The 16,534-nt window shown below is 35.8% G+C and overlaps 1 protein-coding gene across 5 annotated transcripts in view; it reads right to left on the bottom strand.

Moving 5' to 3' along the window:
• Nucleotides 1–345: 345 nt before the first annotated feature.
• ADK (adenosine kinase) overlaps nt 346–16,534 on the bottom strand; it is a 550,282-nt gene continuing 534,093 nt past the window's right edge. For all 5 annotated transcript variants that reach the window (XM_070782218.1, XM_070782222.1, XM_070782221.1 and 2 more), the window contains one exon: nt 346–1,144. In XM_070782218.1, coding sequence (XP_070638319.1) covers nt 1,020–1,144 — 125 coding nt within the window. In that variant the 3' untranslated portion in view covers nt 346–1,019. The remainder of the gene's footprint in view (nt 1,145–16,534) is intronic.

Genomic DNA, 16,534 nt, shown 5'->3' with positions numbered 1-16,534 from the left:
GTCTGACTCTAGAGGTTCCATTTTTTTAAGATTTTTTGGGGGGTGGGAGGTATGCTACCCAGCATGTAGGATCTTAATTCCCTGACCAGGGACTGAAGCTGTGCCTCCTGGAGCAGAAATATGAAGTCCTTACCACTGGTCTGCCAGGGCATTCCCCATAAGTTATATCATACCATTCCGTCTTCCTGAAAACAGTGGCTTACTGGTCTCCAATACTAAGTTATTTTTTGATGTGTTATGTTGTTTTTTCTATCTCCATAAACAGATCAGCTATTTCAGGACCCAGGATTAGACAGTTATCTTTCTTCCTTAGTTTGCTGAGTACAGGACAAAGACAGAAAAAAAGCCCTTTATGACAAGTTTTTATTTGTATCAAATACAGAGTACCGTAAGTAAATATAAGATTATGACTTGAATATTGTAATATAGCTTATAATTTGGCAAATTAATTATCCAAAATTTATTACATGTTTGAGTACACACTGATGAACCTGCATAACTTGCAAAGATAAATATTTCTGCACCTTATTTAACCATTTGTCATGTATATATGTGGTACATATATGAACACATGTGTGTATATGTGTATAAACACACTTCTGAATTAAATATATTTGTATAAAAGCTAAAGATTTATGTATTATCTTTAATTCCTTTAAAAAATCTATTATATTAAATTGCATCTGCATTCAAAGCAGAAATGTAAAAAAATGATCACTTTGCTTAGTACACATGAATTTACAATGCAATGGAAAATGAAACAAAAATCAATTGAAATACTATATTTCTGTTTAATTGACATTTACCTGGCACTATCAGACTATGGAAATAAACCTCCTACTTTAGGTTGTTGAGAGAACAAAGATTCTATTGTGCATTACTGTACCCCCTAAATTAAGAATCAACATTATTATAGTAGGAAAGGTGGCATTTAATTTTCTTTTTTATTAATATGGGAATTCTCAGGAAACAATCAGGGCAGTGTCTGTACTCCTGGGATGCAGTTTCATGCTTTTCCATCAGTGGAAGTCTGGCTTCTCAGGAAAGGTGCAGCCAGTCCTTCTAATTATGACACTTGCAGCATAGTGGCCAGCACGGATGCATTCAGTGAGAGGCTTGTCAGAGACCAGCTGAGACAGAAAACCTGGAACACAGACAGAAGGGAGAAACATGAGTACTGTGTAATAGCATCAGAAATGTCATATGGTCAGAACAAAATATGGTCTACATACCTATGCCTTTCTTTAGTCTTGATAGTGAAGTGTCAAACCTCCGGGGTTAGAGGGTTCTTCCCTAAGAATTCTTTTAAAGAGCTCAAGTTGGGACGTAACAACCCATCATCAAGTCAGTCTAGTCTTTCTAGGCATAAACGCTCATGCTTTCCTTTAACTTTGACAATAAAAGGTTGTAAGAAAGAATTACTGGCCAAATAGTATTATCTTTGGTCTTTATAAGCTGAGAAATTATGAGCTCTAAATAGGTTTAGAGCAGAGCTCTAAAACCTCTGCCTATCTCTCTAAATTCCTGTATTGCTGTTATTCCTAGAGAACTGTTATTTGGGAAAAACTCGCTCATCTGGATATCTCTCCAAGAACAAATCTGAGAGTTGAAAAGTTATGAAGGACCATTTATATACCTTTTTCACTCCCAGAAGTATCAGAGAAATAATATCTAGAGTCAAGCACCATGGATCAGTTTGACATTAAAATAAATATGATTAGATAACAATGCTGAGGCCTTTTGCTTCCAATCAAGATGAAATAAAAGAATCAGATTTACCCTTTCTTCAGAAACAACTTTAAAAACAAAGTATATGAAACTAAGTTTTTCAAATATAGTACATCAGTCACAAAAGATACATGAAAGAAGGGAAACAAATGAGGAAAACTACCAGGCCATGATTCATGGAAGGAAAACCCAGGCAGAGCCTGACAGTTACCGAGTTAAGAAGATGGAAATAGGAATCAAAGTACGATAAACATTTACACAGACTGAGAAGGAAAAAAAAAGAGGAGAGACATAAATGGTCACTACTGATAATAAGAGACATCATATCACCATAGCATCTACGCACGCTAAAAGGATAAGGAAACGTTATTAACAACTTAATGCCAACAAAGTGTTATAGAACTATAAGGTGCTCAGATTTGACAAGTAAGACAAACTTCTGGAGATACACAATCTATCAAAGCTCACTCAGGAAGAAACAGATAATCTGAATAGCCTTGTGTTTATTAAACATTTAATTTTAAAATTAAAAAGCTTCCCATAAAGAAAATTCCAGTTCAGATGGTGTCACTGCTGAATTCTACCAAACATTTAAAGAAGAAAAATAATGCCAATGTTATACAAACTCTAGAAAACTAAAAAGGATATTTTCTGACTCACTCTTTGAGGCCAGCTTTACTCTGATAGTATAATCAGAAAAGATGCAAATATTTTAGCAAATCCAATCCAACAGTATATTTAAAAAGATAGTAATTCATGATAAGGTGAAATGCAAGGTTGGTTTAACTTTCAAAAATCAATCAATGTAATCTACCATATTAATCACGAAAATCATAAGGTCATCTTCATAGATGCTGAAAAAGCATTTGATGAAACCCAGGATGGATTTCTAAAAAAAACTTTCAACAAACTAGTAACAGAAGGGAACTTCTATGAAAACCTTGCAGTTAATATCATTCTTAATAGAGGATGATGAAGTGTTTTTTCCCTTAGAATTGAGAACAAGGAAAGAATGTTTGTTCTTAAACGTTGTAATGTAGACTCTAGCCCGTGCATTAAGGCAAACAAAAGAAAGAAAAGGCATCAAAATTGAAAATGAGGTAGAACTGTCTTCATTTGCAGATGGCATGACCACCTATATCTATGGTTCTCAACAGTGGCAATTCTGCCTCCTGGAGAACATGTGGCAATGTCATATTTGTGCCAGAGGGTGCTAATGGCAACTAGAGGGTAGAGCCCAGGGATGCTGCTAAATATCCTATGATGTCAATAATACCCAAACTGAGAAATCCTAGTCTATCTAAAAATTCCTATGGAATCTAGAAAAAAGTTAACTTGAACTACTAAGTTAGTTTAGTGAAGTTGCAGGATGTAAGTAAGATTCCTATACAAAAATCAACTGAATTTTTGTACTAGTAATGTGTGTATATATAGCAATTGTACATGCCAGCAATGAACAGTTAGAAATTGATATTAAAAATACTCTTCACCATACTACCAAACATGTGAAATACCTAAATCTGACAAAAGCTGTGTAAGACCTCAACACTGAAAATGACAAAATAATGCTGAGAAAACAACCCAAAACAAACAAAAAACAATGCTGAGAGATAAAAAACAAGCTAAGTAAGATGAAGAGCTATAAACTATTCAGAGAACAGAAGACTCAATATGGCTATCACCTCTACTGATTCAATGTAATATCAACCAAAATTCCAGCAAGCTTTTCTAAAAGAAACTGACAAGCTGATTCTAAAATTTATGTGGAAATGCAAAGAATTTAGACTAATTAAAACAGAACTCTGAAAACAAGAGTACTTGATTTAAAAATTTACTATAGAACTAAAATAATTTAGACACTGTGGTACAGGCATTAAAATGGACAAATAAATCAGTGAAACTGAACAGTCAATCCAGAAATAAACTTACTTCTATATGGTCAACTGATTTTTATAAAGGTATTAAGCAATTCAATGGAGAAAGGATAATCTTTCTTTTTTTCCATGTTATTATAATAGACTTCTTTTTAAACAAATGTTCTTAGAAGAGCTGGATGGGCCATATGTGAGAACATAAAAAACACATACACTTCTACCCTTCTTCACACCAACCACAAAATTAACTTGAAATGGATCATAGGTCTAAATGCAAGAGCTAAAACTATAAAACTGAAAAGAAAACTTATGAGAAAATCTTTGTGATTTTGAACTTGCCAAAGATCTTAGGACATAAAAAGTGTAAACTTTTATGAAAGAAAAAATAATTTTGACTTTGCTAAATTAAACACTTTTACACAAACATTTTAGTGAAGAAGATAAACATGTCATACAAGCACAGGAAAAGATGTTCAACATTATTATCTGTTAGAAAAATGCTAATTAAAGCCACCATGAAATACCACTGCCCATCGCTAGAAAGGCTAAAATGAAAGAAGACTGACAAAGCAAGTGTTGGCAAGAGCACAGATGAACTGAAACGCTCCAGTACCAATCGCCTGTGCATGTGCTCAGTCATTCAGTTGCGTCCGACTCTTTGTGACCCCATGGACTGCAGCCCGCCAGGCTCCTCTGTCCATGGGATTCTCCAGGCAAGAATACTGGAGTGGGTAGCCATTTCCTCCTCCAGGGGATCTTCCCAACCCAGGGACTGAACCTGAGTTTCCTGCGTCTCCTGCACTGGCAGGCAAATTCTTTACCTCAGAGACACCGGAAAGCCCAAAATACGGATTATGAGACTATAAAGTAAGACTCTTTTTGAAAACAGTTATCGGTGTCTTAAAACATACACCTATCAAAAGACTCCGTCTTTCTATTTCTGGGTATTTAACCATGGTTTGTATTTGAATGTTCAGACCAGCTTCATTTGGCATAGCCCCAAATTGGAAGCAATCCAAATAGTACGGACGCAGTAAATGTGTCCATAGTGATGGTCCATGGGTGTATACATATGTCAACATTTGTAAAACTGTACACTTTAAACATGTGCAGTTTATTGTATGTCAATTATACTGCAATAAAACTACATAAAAAATTGTTGTAGTTACAAATACCATAGTCAACAACAGAAAAACCTGGGGCTACTTCCCCTCTAAGGAAAACCCAAGATGCTATAGCAGTACTCTACGCAGAAGAATAGATGATAATGAGGAACTGTTCTGTAGCCAGACTTTTAGGCCTCATCGGCCCTGGGCAGCTGAGGGGTTAAGGTTAATTTAAAAGCTGTGGTATAGTGACCTGTAGAGAGCATTATAAGAGATTTATGTTCTTTCTCTTCTACCATTCTGACCACACAGGCTTCTCCCTTGTCAGATTTCGGGAATGCTGTATCCAATAAAATAAATAAGTACGCCCAACCAAAGAATAATTAATTTGGTTAATGGAGTGATGTATTTTGAAGACATTTGCTTAGAATGTGAAATCATTCTCTCAAGAGGTTTAGTAAGAGTATTTTATCATTGAGTTTTCAGGTAACAGTCAAAGGTCAATATTAACTTTCAGCCAAACTGTGAGACTAAACGGTTCAGCCCACACAGTGAATGGAGCAGATGCCAAATTCAGTCAGATCGGCTTACAATGGAAACACGTCTATTAGAAGACTTATAAGGAACATCTGTTTTCCTCATTCCTCCTGGTATGTTCTTTCTGAGAAAAAGAAAGCTTATGTTTATGAAATATTTTTGAGAAGCATAAGTACCAGCATCCTCTTTATAATAGAAGAGCTAGTTGATGATTGAAGTGAAGTCCCCTGAAGAGACATTTGCTTTGACAAGTGGGAAAACCTGGATGGAGAAAAAAAGCTTAGACCTTTGCCCTGAGTGAATATCGGTTCTTTAACAAACTATTTTTAAATTCTAACTGAGATGAACTACAGATGTTATATAATCAGTTATAAGTTGAACCTTCATAAAGTAGCTGATATGAGTCTTCACAAGTTGTACAAAATAGTTTAAAAAAATAAAGGAGCTTATATTTAAAGAATCATAGGAAATTATTTCATAATAAGAAACATTCCCAAGATACCTTTTTTATTGCATAAAATATACATAACCTCAAAGTTACCATTTCAACCATTTTAAAGTGTACAATTCAAGGCATTAAGTTTATTTGCAGTGTAGTGTAACCATCATTTCTATCAATTTCCAGAATATTTTCATTATTCCAACAGAAACTATACTTATTAAACTCTCCATTCCCTCCCACCCCTGGCCTTTTGTATCTGCCTTACTTTACTTAGCATAATGTTTTTCAGTACAATTTTTTTAAGTTTAGATTTTTATTGTTAGCTGGCCTAAAATGTATTTTTTAAAAACTACATTTGGAAATAATTTCGAATTCAGAAAACTTGCCAAAAGAAAGAAAACTTGCAAACAATGCAAATAGTATCCATACATCCTTTACCTGGATGTACTTACTGTCAACATTTTGCTCTTTTTGGGCCCATCTTCTCTTTTTTATACAATTTTCTCCACTGAACTAATTGAGAAGAAGTGGCATTTGTCATGCCCTTTACCTTTAAATCTATCTATGCATCTTTCCTGAGAATAAGGCTAGTCTCATGGATAACCATAGTCATCGACTTCAGTAATACTGTTAGAATACTGTTATCTAATTGCCTGTTCATATTCCAGTTTTCTCAATGACCCATTAATACCCTTCATAGCATTTTTCTTCCATCTAGGATAGAATTTAGTCTAGGATTTGTCATCTTTTTAGTTTCCTTTATCTTGAACATTTCCTTCGACTTTTGTGACAAGGACATTTTTGATGAATGCAGTCTTCCCCTACTCGGTATTTAATAGAGTAATGCTCATTTTGGTTTGTCTGATATTTCTTCATGATTAAATTCAGATTATGCATTCCTGGCCAGAATACTAGAAAAATTATGTTGTGTGCTTCTCAAGGGTATCATATTTAGGAACACATTGTGTCTGGCTGCTATTCACTGGTGATAATTTTGATCACCTGATCAAGATGTCCTACTTCTCCACTGTATAGTTATATTTTTCCCTTGCATCTAACAAGGAGTCTGCTGGTAGACACTTTAATACCATGCAAATATTCTGCTCCCTATAAAGAATCCCAATCCCTTCTCCCAAATTTAGTATTCACTCATAATTCCTAACTGAAGCAACTTAAACCATGATGATTTTCTAACTCCAGCACTCCCTTCACATTTACCTGTCAGCTTTCAACAATATATGTAAGAGCTTATCTCTTATCTCATTTACTATTTTTCATCTATTTATGTATCAATAAGGAGGCACAGACTTTTATTTTTTAATCAATAGTTTATAATTCAATACAGCTCTATATGGTGCTCAAAATGTCCCAGTTTTTACCAGTGGGAGCACCTACAAGCTGGCTCAGGTGCCCTTGGATATGCCCTCATAGTATCTTTGAGTACTTCCTTACTTTTTGGAATTATATTCTTGGCTCATCTTAAACCCACCCTATCTCAGCCTTAGAACCTGCCATTTTCCCAAGGATACCTATTTCCTATTAGGGTAAAATGGTATTAGAGACCACAGTGTGGGAGGTAGGTGCATTCTTTGCTTCTAGACCCTGACAGCAAATGAAGCTAGGAAGTATGTACTTATACACATGTACAGATACAGATACACATACATACATACACATTTATGTACGTATTATGTGTACACACATAAATGTGTATGTATGTATATACATGTGTACACAGACCTATTTTAGATATTGAATTGACACCAATACTTTCAGTTCCAATCCACCCTTATAGTGCTCTTTCTTACCTTTCTCCAGTCCATTATTATGATTCTGTACTTTTTTCCATAGTGAAAACCCTAGCTTTCAACAATATCAAAATATTTATTGGCTCAGTTTTATACTATCTCCAAAATAGCTTCAAAATTGCTTCACTACTAATTTTACAAAACCCCAAATCTATTAAAAACAGTTTAGAATTGGTTTGCTGTTCTCCAATGTGCTCAAATACTGTGTTCAGTACGCTCTTTACATTGGTTCTCCTTTTTACTCCACTTCAGAATTGACAGGTTGTTGCTGAACCACGAAAGACACCGGGACTCTTGGCCTCCAGAGAAGAATTTAATCCGGGGCCAGAGATGAGGCTTGATCGCTTAGAGCTTTTGTGTAATAAAGTTGTATTAAAGTATAAAAGAGATAGAGAAAGCTTCTGACAGACATCAGAAGGGGGCAGAAAGAGTACCCCCTCACTAGTGTTAGCAATGGAGTTATATACTTTTAATTAGCTATTACAGTGAATCAAAAGAATGTCTGGAGGTTGTAAAGACCTTACTAGACCCACTCCCATAATTTACATTTTAAGATAACAGGATTAGCCTGAAGGTTTTTTCCAGAAACTGTCCTCAAGCAGGATACATTATTGTTATATAATCCTAAGGAATGTAGAGGGAAAAAATGTTTGTCCTTTCCTCCTCCTTGAGAATTCCAGACCCCTCTCTCCTTGGGAACCCCCAAACTTCTTATCAGCCTGCCTAGGAACTGACTCTTTCAGAATGGTTCACTTACTTAAGACCGAAAAAAATGTTGGGGTCACGATTTCAATTTTCATCCCTCACTTTCATCCTTATTAACTTAATATTTCTTTAAACATATGTAGAATATTAAAAATTCTAAAAAAGGTATGCTCAGAGAAGTGTCACTTTCTTTTACCCTATGTTCTCACCATTGGAGGTACCCAATTTCACTGTTTTTTGGTTTGTCTTCATGAGAAATGCTGGACTGGATGAAGCACAAGCTGGAATCAAGATTTCCAGGAGAAATATCAATAACCTCAGATATGCACATGACACCACCCTTATGGCAGAAAGTGAAGAAGAGCAAAAGAGCCTCTTGATGAAAGTGAAAGAGGAGAGTGAAAAAGTTGGCTTAAAGCTCAGCATTCAGAAAACTAAGATCATGGCATCCGGTCCCATCACTTCATGGCAAATAGATGGGGAAACAGTGGAAACAGTGGCTGACTTTATTTTTTTGGCTCCAAAATCACTGCAGATGGTGGCTGCACCCATGAAATTAAAAGACGCTTACTTTTTGGAAGAAAAGTTATGACTAACCTAGACAGCATGTTAAAAAGCAGAGACATTACTTTGCTGACAAAGGTCCGTCTAGTCAAAGCTATGGTTTTTCCAGTAGTAATGTATGGATGCAAGAGCTGGACTATAAAGAAAGATGAGTCTCAAAGAATTGATGCTTTTGAACTGTGGTGTTGGAGAAGACTCTTAAGTCCCTTGGACAGCAAGGAGATCCAACCAGTCCATCCTAAAGGAAATCAATCCTGAATATTCATTGTGGAAGGAGTGATGCTGAGGCTGAAACTCCAATACTTTGGCTACCTGATGCGAAGAACAAAGGACTCATTTGAAAAGACCCTGATGCTGGGAGAGATTGAAGGCGGGAGAAGGGGACGACAGAGGATAAGATGGTTGGATGGCATCACCAACTCAATGGACATGAGTTTGAGTAAACTCTAGGAGTTGGTGATGGACAGGGAGGCCTGTTGTGCTGCAATCCATGGGGTCGCAAAGAGTTGGACATGAATGAGCAACTGAATTGAACTCCTGTATTTATTTTTGTAAAAGTAAGCAGATAATCTGTGCATTTTATTTCCTCTTTTTTTATTACAAAAGGAGTGGCACAGAATATATGCCCTTTTGCACTTTGCCTTTTTTTCACTTAAAATATCTCCTGACATCACTGCACACTAATACATAAGAGATTTTCCCCATTCTTTTTTACAGCTGCATAGCAGCTTATTGTATGGATACACCACAGTTCATTCACTCCATCTCCTATGTGTGAATGTTCACCAGTTTTTAATGCTTTGAAATTACAAATAATTCTGTAATGAATAACATTTTGCATGTGTGCTTTTGTGCTATTGGGTGTGTGTGTGTATCTTTTGGGTAAATTTCTAGAAGTGGCATTTTTGGGGTTGAAGGATAAATACGTAAGTAGTTTTGTTAGATACTGCCAAATTCCCCTTCCTTGGGGTTAAACCTTTTGCATTTCCACTAGTAATGTTTATGAGCACATGTTTCCCCACAACCTCAATAACAGAGTACACGGTCAAGCTTTTGATTTTTTGCCAATCTGATGGGTTAGAAACATATCTCAATGTAACTTTAATTTGCATCTCTCTTACTATGGGTGAGATTGAAGACCTTGTTCTATGTTTAAAAAACTAATCTCTTTCTGTGAATTGTTTTTTCTGATCTTTTGCTTATTTTTCTGTAGAATTTTTGGCTCTCCCACCCCAGTTTTTTAAAGTTCTCTGTATTTTTAGGATATTATTTCAATAAAGTATTTTTAGGTAGGAAAAATACAATATGCTGTGAGTATATACAAATACTGTGCCAGCAGGTAAACAAAGTGCTTATTCATGTTTCATTCACTGAATGTGATGAATTACAAAGACTGCGGCTAGCAGACACTACAGCAGATAAATATGGCTTGCAGATAAATTAAAAAAGAATTTTGTACTGTTTCAGTAAAGACTCGGCCAAAGAAGAAGTAAAATTTTAAATAACTGACTTGGCATGGGTGTTCAATATGAAAAAGTACTTTAGAAGCTCTTTGTGGGGAGGCCATTAGCTTATGGTCCTTGTCAGTATATCATGTTAAAAACGAATGGTAAGGCTCTGTGTATATGCCTCGCAAAACAACCATGAGAACAGGAACAGGAGGCATACAACTGGTGAACGAGAAACAGCAGTACAGGTTTCCAAATCAAGAACTCACATGCTGAGGCAGTGGTTGTCCCTTTTAACTTGAGTGCCTTCTCTCTGTGACTCTTAACCTCTCTTTGATCCTTTCATGGATAGGCTTACTCCAGGGCCTCTCCCACTTTTGGTCACGTCATGGACCTTAGGTCTCGGGCTGCTGAGGCACAGTACCTGAAGGCTTCTCACTGACACTGAATTTGGTTTCTAGGGCTCTGAATCTTGGAGCAATCACAGACCCAGAGTTCTCAGAATAAACCTCTGTCCATTAACAACCAGAATGGTTTATTATCTTCTGGTTAATTTCATTTGGACTTTTCTTTTACTGCTGTTAAAGAGAGTGGTCAATTTTAGCATTCAATCAGCATGAATTCAGTGTCTGAGATGAGACCTGACACATAATTTAAACTGTGCTGAAAGGAGTACTACGTTTTTTTTCTCAAAGCACAGAGAGGCGTGATGGCTAGTGTGGGCAAAAGGCAATGAGATTTCCTAGCTCAAGTTGTCCATTCCATGTAGTTACTGTAGAAAACATACAACATGTAGAATTTTCTTAGTGTCATCCATAGAAAACAGAAATACTGTCAGTAATTATGAAAGTCTTAAAGACACGTAGCAGCCAGGAAAATTTTAGAAGGAAATGAATGAAATCTACAAGTCAGTATTTTCCTTTTCATATATAGTTCCTTTACTAATATTTTTCGTGGTGGCTGGAACTAAAAACCCAGTAGACTCCATTACTGTTCATTCAACATTCACAGTAAAAACACAAGTTAGGTTTTCTGATTATCATCACATATGGCTACATGGTTTATGTAAAAAAAAAAAAAAAAAAAAAAATCCAACAATTTGAAGAGGTGACCAGTTAAATCCATGCGACGGAATTATAGAAAGCAGTTAACTAAAATGAGTTAGATCTTCATTAAGCTGCTATGAGACAATTTCCAAGATAAAAGTAAATGAAAACTCAAGTAAGCCCTGTATACTCTCATTTGATGAAAACTAGGATATGTATACATATACAAACTTGCACAAACACAGAATATTTATGGATGGATTCAATAAATACCAGCAACCAAAGCTACCTCACAGAGGGGAATTAGAGGCCTGGGGTGGAAGCAATGCTTACCTTTCATTACATATAAATATAGTACTTCTATGATACATATATATTTCCTTTTTGTGCTGTTGTATTTTCTACTGCTTACAGGTATTATTTCTGTAATAAAAACTTTATTAGAAACATTTTCCCATATCTTTAAATATTCTTAGAGACCATGCATTTTAAATGTAGATGCAGTATAATTTACTTAATCCTATTATTGGATATTGCTGGGAGGGATTGGGGGCAGGAGGAGAAGGGGACGACAGAGGATGAGATGGCTGGATGGCATCACTGACTCGATGGATGTGAGTCTGAGTGAACTCCGGGAGTTGGTGATGGACAGGGAGGCCTGGCGTGCTGCAATTCATGGGGTCGCAGAGAGTCAGACATGACTGAATGACTGAACTGAACTGGACTGATTACTGGATATTTAGGTGTATTTCTAATTTTTTTTACTACTATAAATAACATTGTAGTAAGTATCTTTATAACATTTTAGTAACACTTATTGTGCACAATTTAAAATTTTAATTTTCTTAGGATATATTTCTTGAAAGGTAATTAATTTTTAAAATTTATTTATTTATTTAGATGCATCAGATCTTGGTATATGTGGGATCCAGTTCCTTGACCAGGGATAGAACCCAGGCCCTCTGCATTGGGAGCTCAGAGTCTTAGTCACTAGACCGCCAGGGGAGCCCCAAAGGTAATTAATTTTAAGGCTTTTTATTCATATTGCCAAACTCCTTTTCAAAATGATGTTATTAATGTATATACCCAACAGCATTCTTGCTATAAAAAATCTGTTTGATAATTTAAAAAGTGAAAGGCAGAATTTTGTTTTAACTTACAGTTATTTGTTTATTAGGGAGGTTGAAAACTTTTTTTGCTCATATGCTTACTAGCCATTTGTAGTGCTTCTTTTTATGAGCCGTCTGATGACAGCTTTTACTTGTTCTCCTACCAGAGTATTTCTCTTCTATTATTGATTTCTAAAAGACATTCTTCCAGTTTGTCTCCTACTTATGTTGAGAGTACTTCCTGTTATTTTGTCACTCGCCTTTTACTTCTATTGCTACATCGATATATTTATCTTTTAATAGTTTTTTTCACTGAATTTGGGTTGAGACAGGTCTTCCATACCATGAGTTCAGATAAATATCAGCTCATATTTTCTTTTAGTTCACTTATGGTCATTCAATTATTTACTCCATTTAGAAATTGAGTGTCATGATTGGTAGTAACCAACTTTCATTTTTCCCAGAGTTACATTTTTGTTCCACCACTATATTTTAAGTAATCCATCTTGTTCCAAACATTTTCAAACATTTTATTTTGAAATAATTTTAGGTTTACATAAGAGTTGCAAAGATAGTAGAGTACATCTGTACTCATTCTGATTTTATTAAATTCCTACATGTGTTTCCCTCCATTTTTACTCTTTGGTCAGATCTTTGCAATGTATTTTAGAAACATGTTTATTCAAAACAGTAAAAAAGCAAAATTCTTATATGTCTGAAGAATTATGATCATTTCCAGATTTCGGAGATGATTTTTACTTCCTATTTCCTTTTATTTCCTAAATATTCTATAGTAAGTAATATTACTTTTATAATTAGAAAAAAATCAATAAACATTTTAAAGGATAACATGGAACATTTAATTATTCAGAAAATGTTTATGAACAACTCATTCAAGAATTTCAGCTAAGTGATGTTTTATTCTGATAGTTTTCCATTCATGCTTTTAGAATTTATTAATAATTGTAGCCACTTGGGAACAGCTTTCTGTAAAGTAAATCAGTATGAGTGTTAAGTACAATGAAATTGGTCATTATTCTCAGAAGGATTTCTCAAGAACTAAAGATCTTCACTACCTTCTATATTCTGAGGTTTAGGGAAACACAGGCAGTGTTAGAGGAGGCACCTTAGAGAGTTTTTGAGGCAACCTTAGTACAGTATTTCTTCCCCACATGAAGACTTCATTTGTAGATGGCATATGCCAAATACATCAGTCTGCATCTTTTGAAATGGAAATTCAGGGACCAATGCTTCCTTAGCAGGGATTCTGGGAGAATTCCTGCCAGAATTAAGCAGAAAGGTTCACTGTACTTGGATAGAGTGGTCATTATGTGATATCAATCAGTTCAGTTCAGTTCAGTCGCTCAGTCCGGTCCGACTCTTTGCGACCCCATGAATCGCAGCACGCCAGGCCTCCCTGTCCAGCATCAACACCCGGAGTTCACTCAGACTCACGTCCATCGAGTCGGTGATGCCATCCAGCCATCTCATCCTCTGTCGTCCCCTTCTCCTCCTGCCCCCAACCCCTCCCAGCATCAGAGTCATTTCCAATGAGTCAACTCTTCGCATGAGGTGGCCAAAGTACTAGAGTTTCAGCTTCAGCATCAATAGAACAAGCTTTTTTAGTAAAAATGGTGAGATCACTGGCCATAGGATACTGGCCTTAGAATCTCAGAACACTGTAACTGATGAAGTTGGGAGACTTAAGGCACACACACAAACTGAAGATACTAGTAAAATGAGGTGGGTGGGAGAAAGGTCTTTCCATTTTGGCCTTTTTTGTTTTTTTTTTTTTTTAATTTAAAACTCAACAGTAAGTACAGGGCTCCTATATACACTCTCATTGCTACATCCCTTATTTCCCCTATCATTAACGTCTTGCATTAGTGTGGTATGCTGTTAACAATTAATGAACCGATAATGACTCACTGAAGTACATGGTTTATATTAGGGTTCACTTTATGTTGTTCATTCTATAGGATTCAAAGATATATAAAAAAAGAAAATGTCTAATGATTTGTTACACACCATTACAATACTACATAGCATAGTTTCACTGCTCAAAAAACCCCTGTACTCTATCTATTCATACCTCTCACTCCCTCCTCACCCCTTGACAATCACTGATGTCTTTACTCTCTTCATAGTCTTATCCTTTCAGTAAAGGATTCATACAATCTGTAGCCCTTTCAAATTGGCTTCTTTCATTTAGTGTGGTATGTCTGAGTTTCTTTTGTGTCCTCCTCATGGCTTGACAGCTTGTTTCTTTTTATGACTGAATAATATTCCATGGAATGGATATACTACAGTTTATTTATCCAGTCATCTACTGAAGGACATCTTGACTGTTTATAAGTTTTGTCAATTATGAATAAAGTGCTATAAACATTCGTGTGCAGGTTTTTATGTAGGTATAAGTTTTCCATTCGTTTGGGCAACCAAGGAGCACAATTGCTAGATCTTACAGTAAGAGTGTGTTTTTTAAGAAAATGCCAAACCGTTTTCCAAAGTGGCTGTACCATTTTGCAATCCTATCAGCAATGAATGAATGAAGAGTTTCTGGTGCTGTACATCCTCACCACATAGTCTGCACGTACAAACTCAAGATGCTGCTTAATGATATGGGTGAAAGAACGTCTTTTTTCATTAAAAAATAAATCTTAATACTTACTTAAAACTAAAAACCTCTCAAAACATGAAAGTATATGCCTTATGTCCTATAATCACTTATCTATTTCACTGCTCACAGTAAACTTACTATATTTTATGTATGTTGTCTTCAAAGCCACATGATTCATTTTAGACACTGATGGTATTCTCCACAGCTTTGGTTCAGATCCTTGAGGACTAGGTCAATGAGCTAATGAATCATTTGCATTCTAGATATTTATAAAACTATGCTTTCTCTACTATCTTCATCCCTCATCCCACCCCAACTCATCATCAATGTTCTTTATACATGAGTAATATTGAACTACACACTGTATAGTAGTGATGAGTTAATCACATAGTTATTAAGAGATAATATGGGAATAGTAACATAAGTTATCATGTAATTACCTTTGTTCTCAGAGGCATTACCATGTAATTAAAGCAAACCTGATATAATATTTTACAGCAACTAAGAGTGCTGAATTCTATATTCTCCCTGTCCTTTTCTTCGTGAAAATTTTGCTGTCATTTCTAGGTCAATTTGATTTTCAATATTTGGTTATTTTCCATCTGTCTTAGGTATCTACACTTCAGTGATGATTTTATGTGCTCCCTTAGACTGGTCTGCTATACCTTCTAAACCAATGGTTATCAGATATATGCTTCCACACGGCAAATGAGACAGTCAACTTAAAAGCTGTACTTTTATTTTTATTACCCATGCCTGCTCTAAGAGAGGGAATAAGCTATAAATTAAAACACTGACTAATCTGAATCCTCAATTTATTAGACTCATGCCACTATCACGCTAACACTCATATACTTATACAAACTTGTATAAGAAGCAAATGAAAATAAAAACCTAGAATGCTATCAAAAGTATTTTGGTTGATTCAATCAACCAACAGCTACTGAATACCTGCCATTACTAGGTAAGGTGCTAGACATCAAAGGATTCAAAGATGGATAAAACAGTGTTAATCCTTGAGGATTTTACAGTTTTTAGGAAAGCCATATAAATACTTTAAAAATAATCCTGGCAGAAGTGAGTAACATGAATTCACTAGGAAAGAGAGTGCTGGCAGAGAGCTCACATAGGCATCTCCTTCAGTATTCTGGGAGTGTTTCTCTAAGTGCAGTTCCTATACCAGCAGCTTTAGCGTAACCTAACCCCCATCCCAGACGTTATCAAATCAGAAACTCTGAGGACAGGACCCAGCAACTTATCTTTTAACAAGTCTTCCATGGGTTTCTGAATTCTAATGCACGCTCAAGTTTGAGAACCACAGGTCTAAAGTGACAGATAATAAGGGTAGGAAGGAGAATAAACAGTGATTTGATGTGGGTGCTGATGAAAGTTAAAAAGTTAAGAACAATTCTGTGGCTTAAAGCTTAGGTAACTGTGTAGAAAATGAAACAAGGGTTATGCCCCAGGCATACGTATGTATGCTCAGTGTACGTCAAACGCTCTTCATCGGAGTCTCATTGCTACTCCTGTGGAGAAGCTGCATTTCA

The sequence above is a fragment of the Bos indicus genome, chromosome 28 (assembly GCF_029378745.1).
Source record: "Bos indicus isolate NIAB-ARS_2022 breed Sahiwal x Tharparkar chromosome 28, NIAB-ARS_B.indTharparkar_mat_pri_1.0, whole genome shotgun sequence".
In the NCBI taxonomy this organism is placed as follows: domain Eukaryota; kingdom Metazoa; phylum Chordata; class Mammalia; order Artiodactyla; family Bovidae; genus Bos; species Bos indicus.
This window is presented reverse-complemented; position numbering and strand designations above follow the sequence as displayed.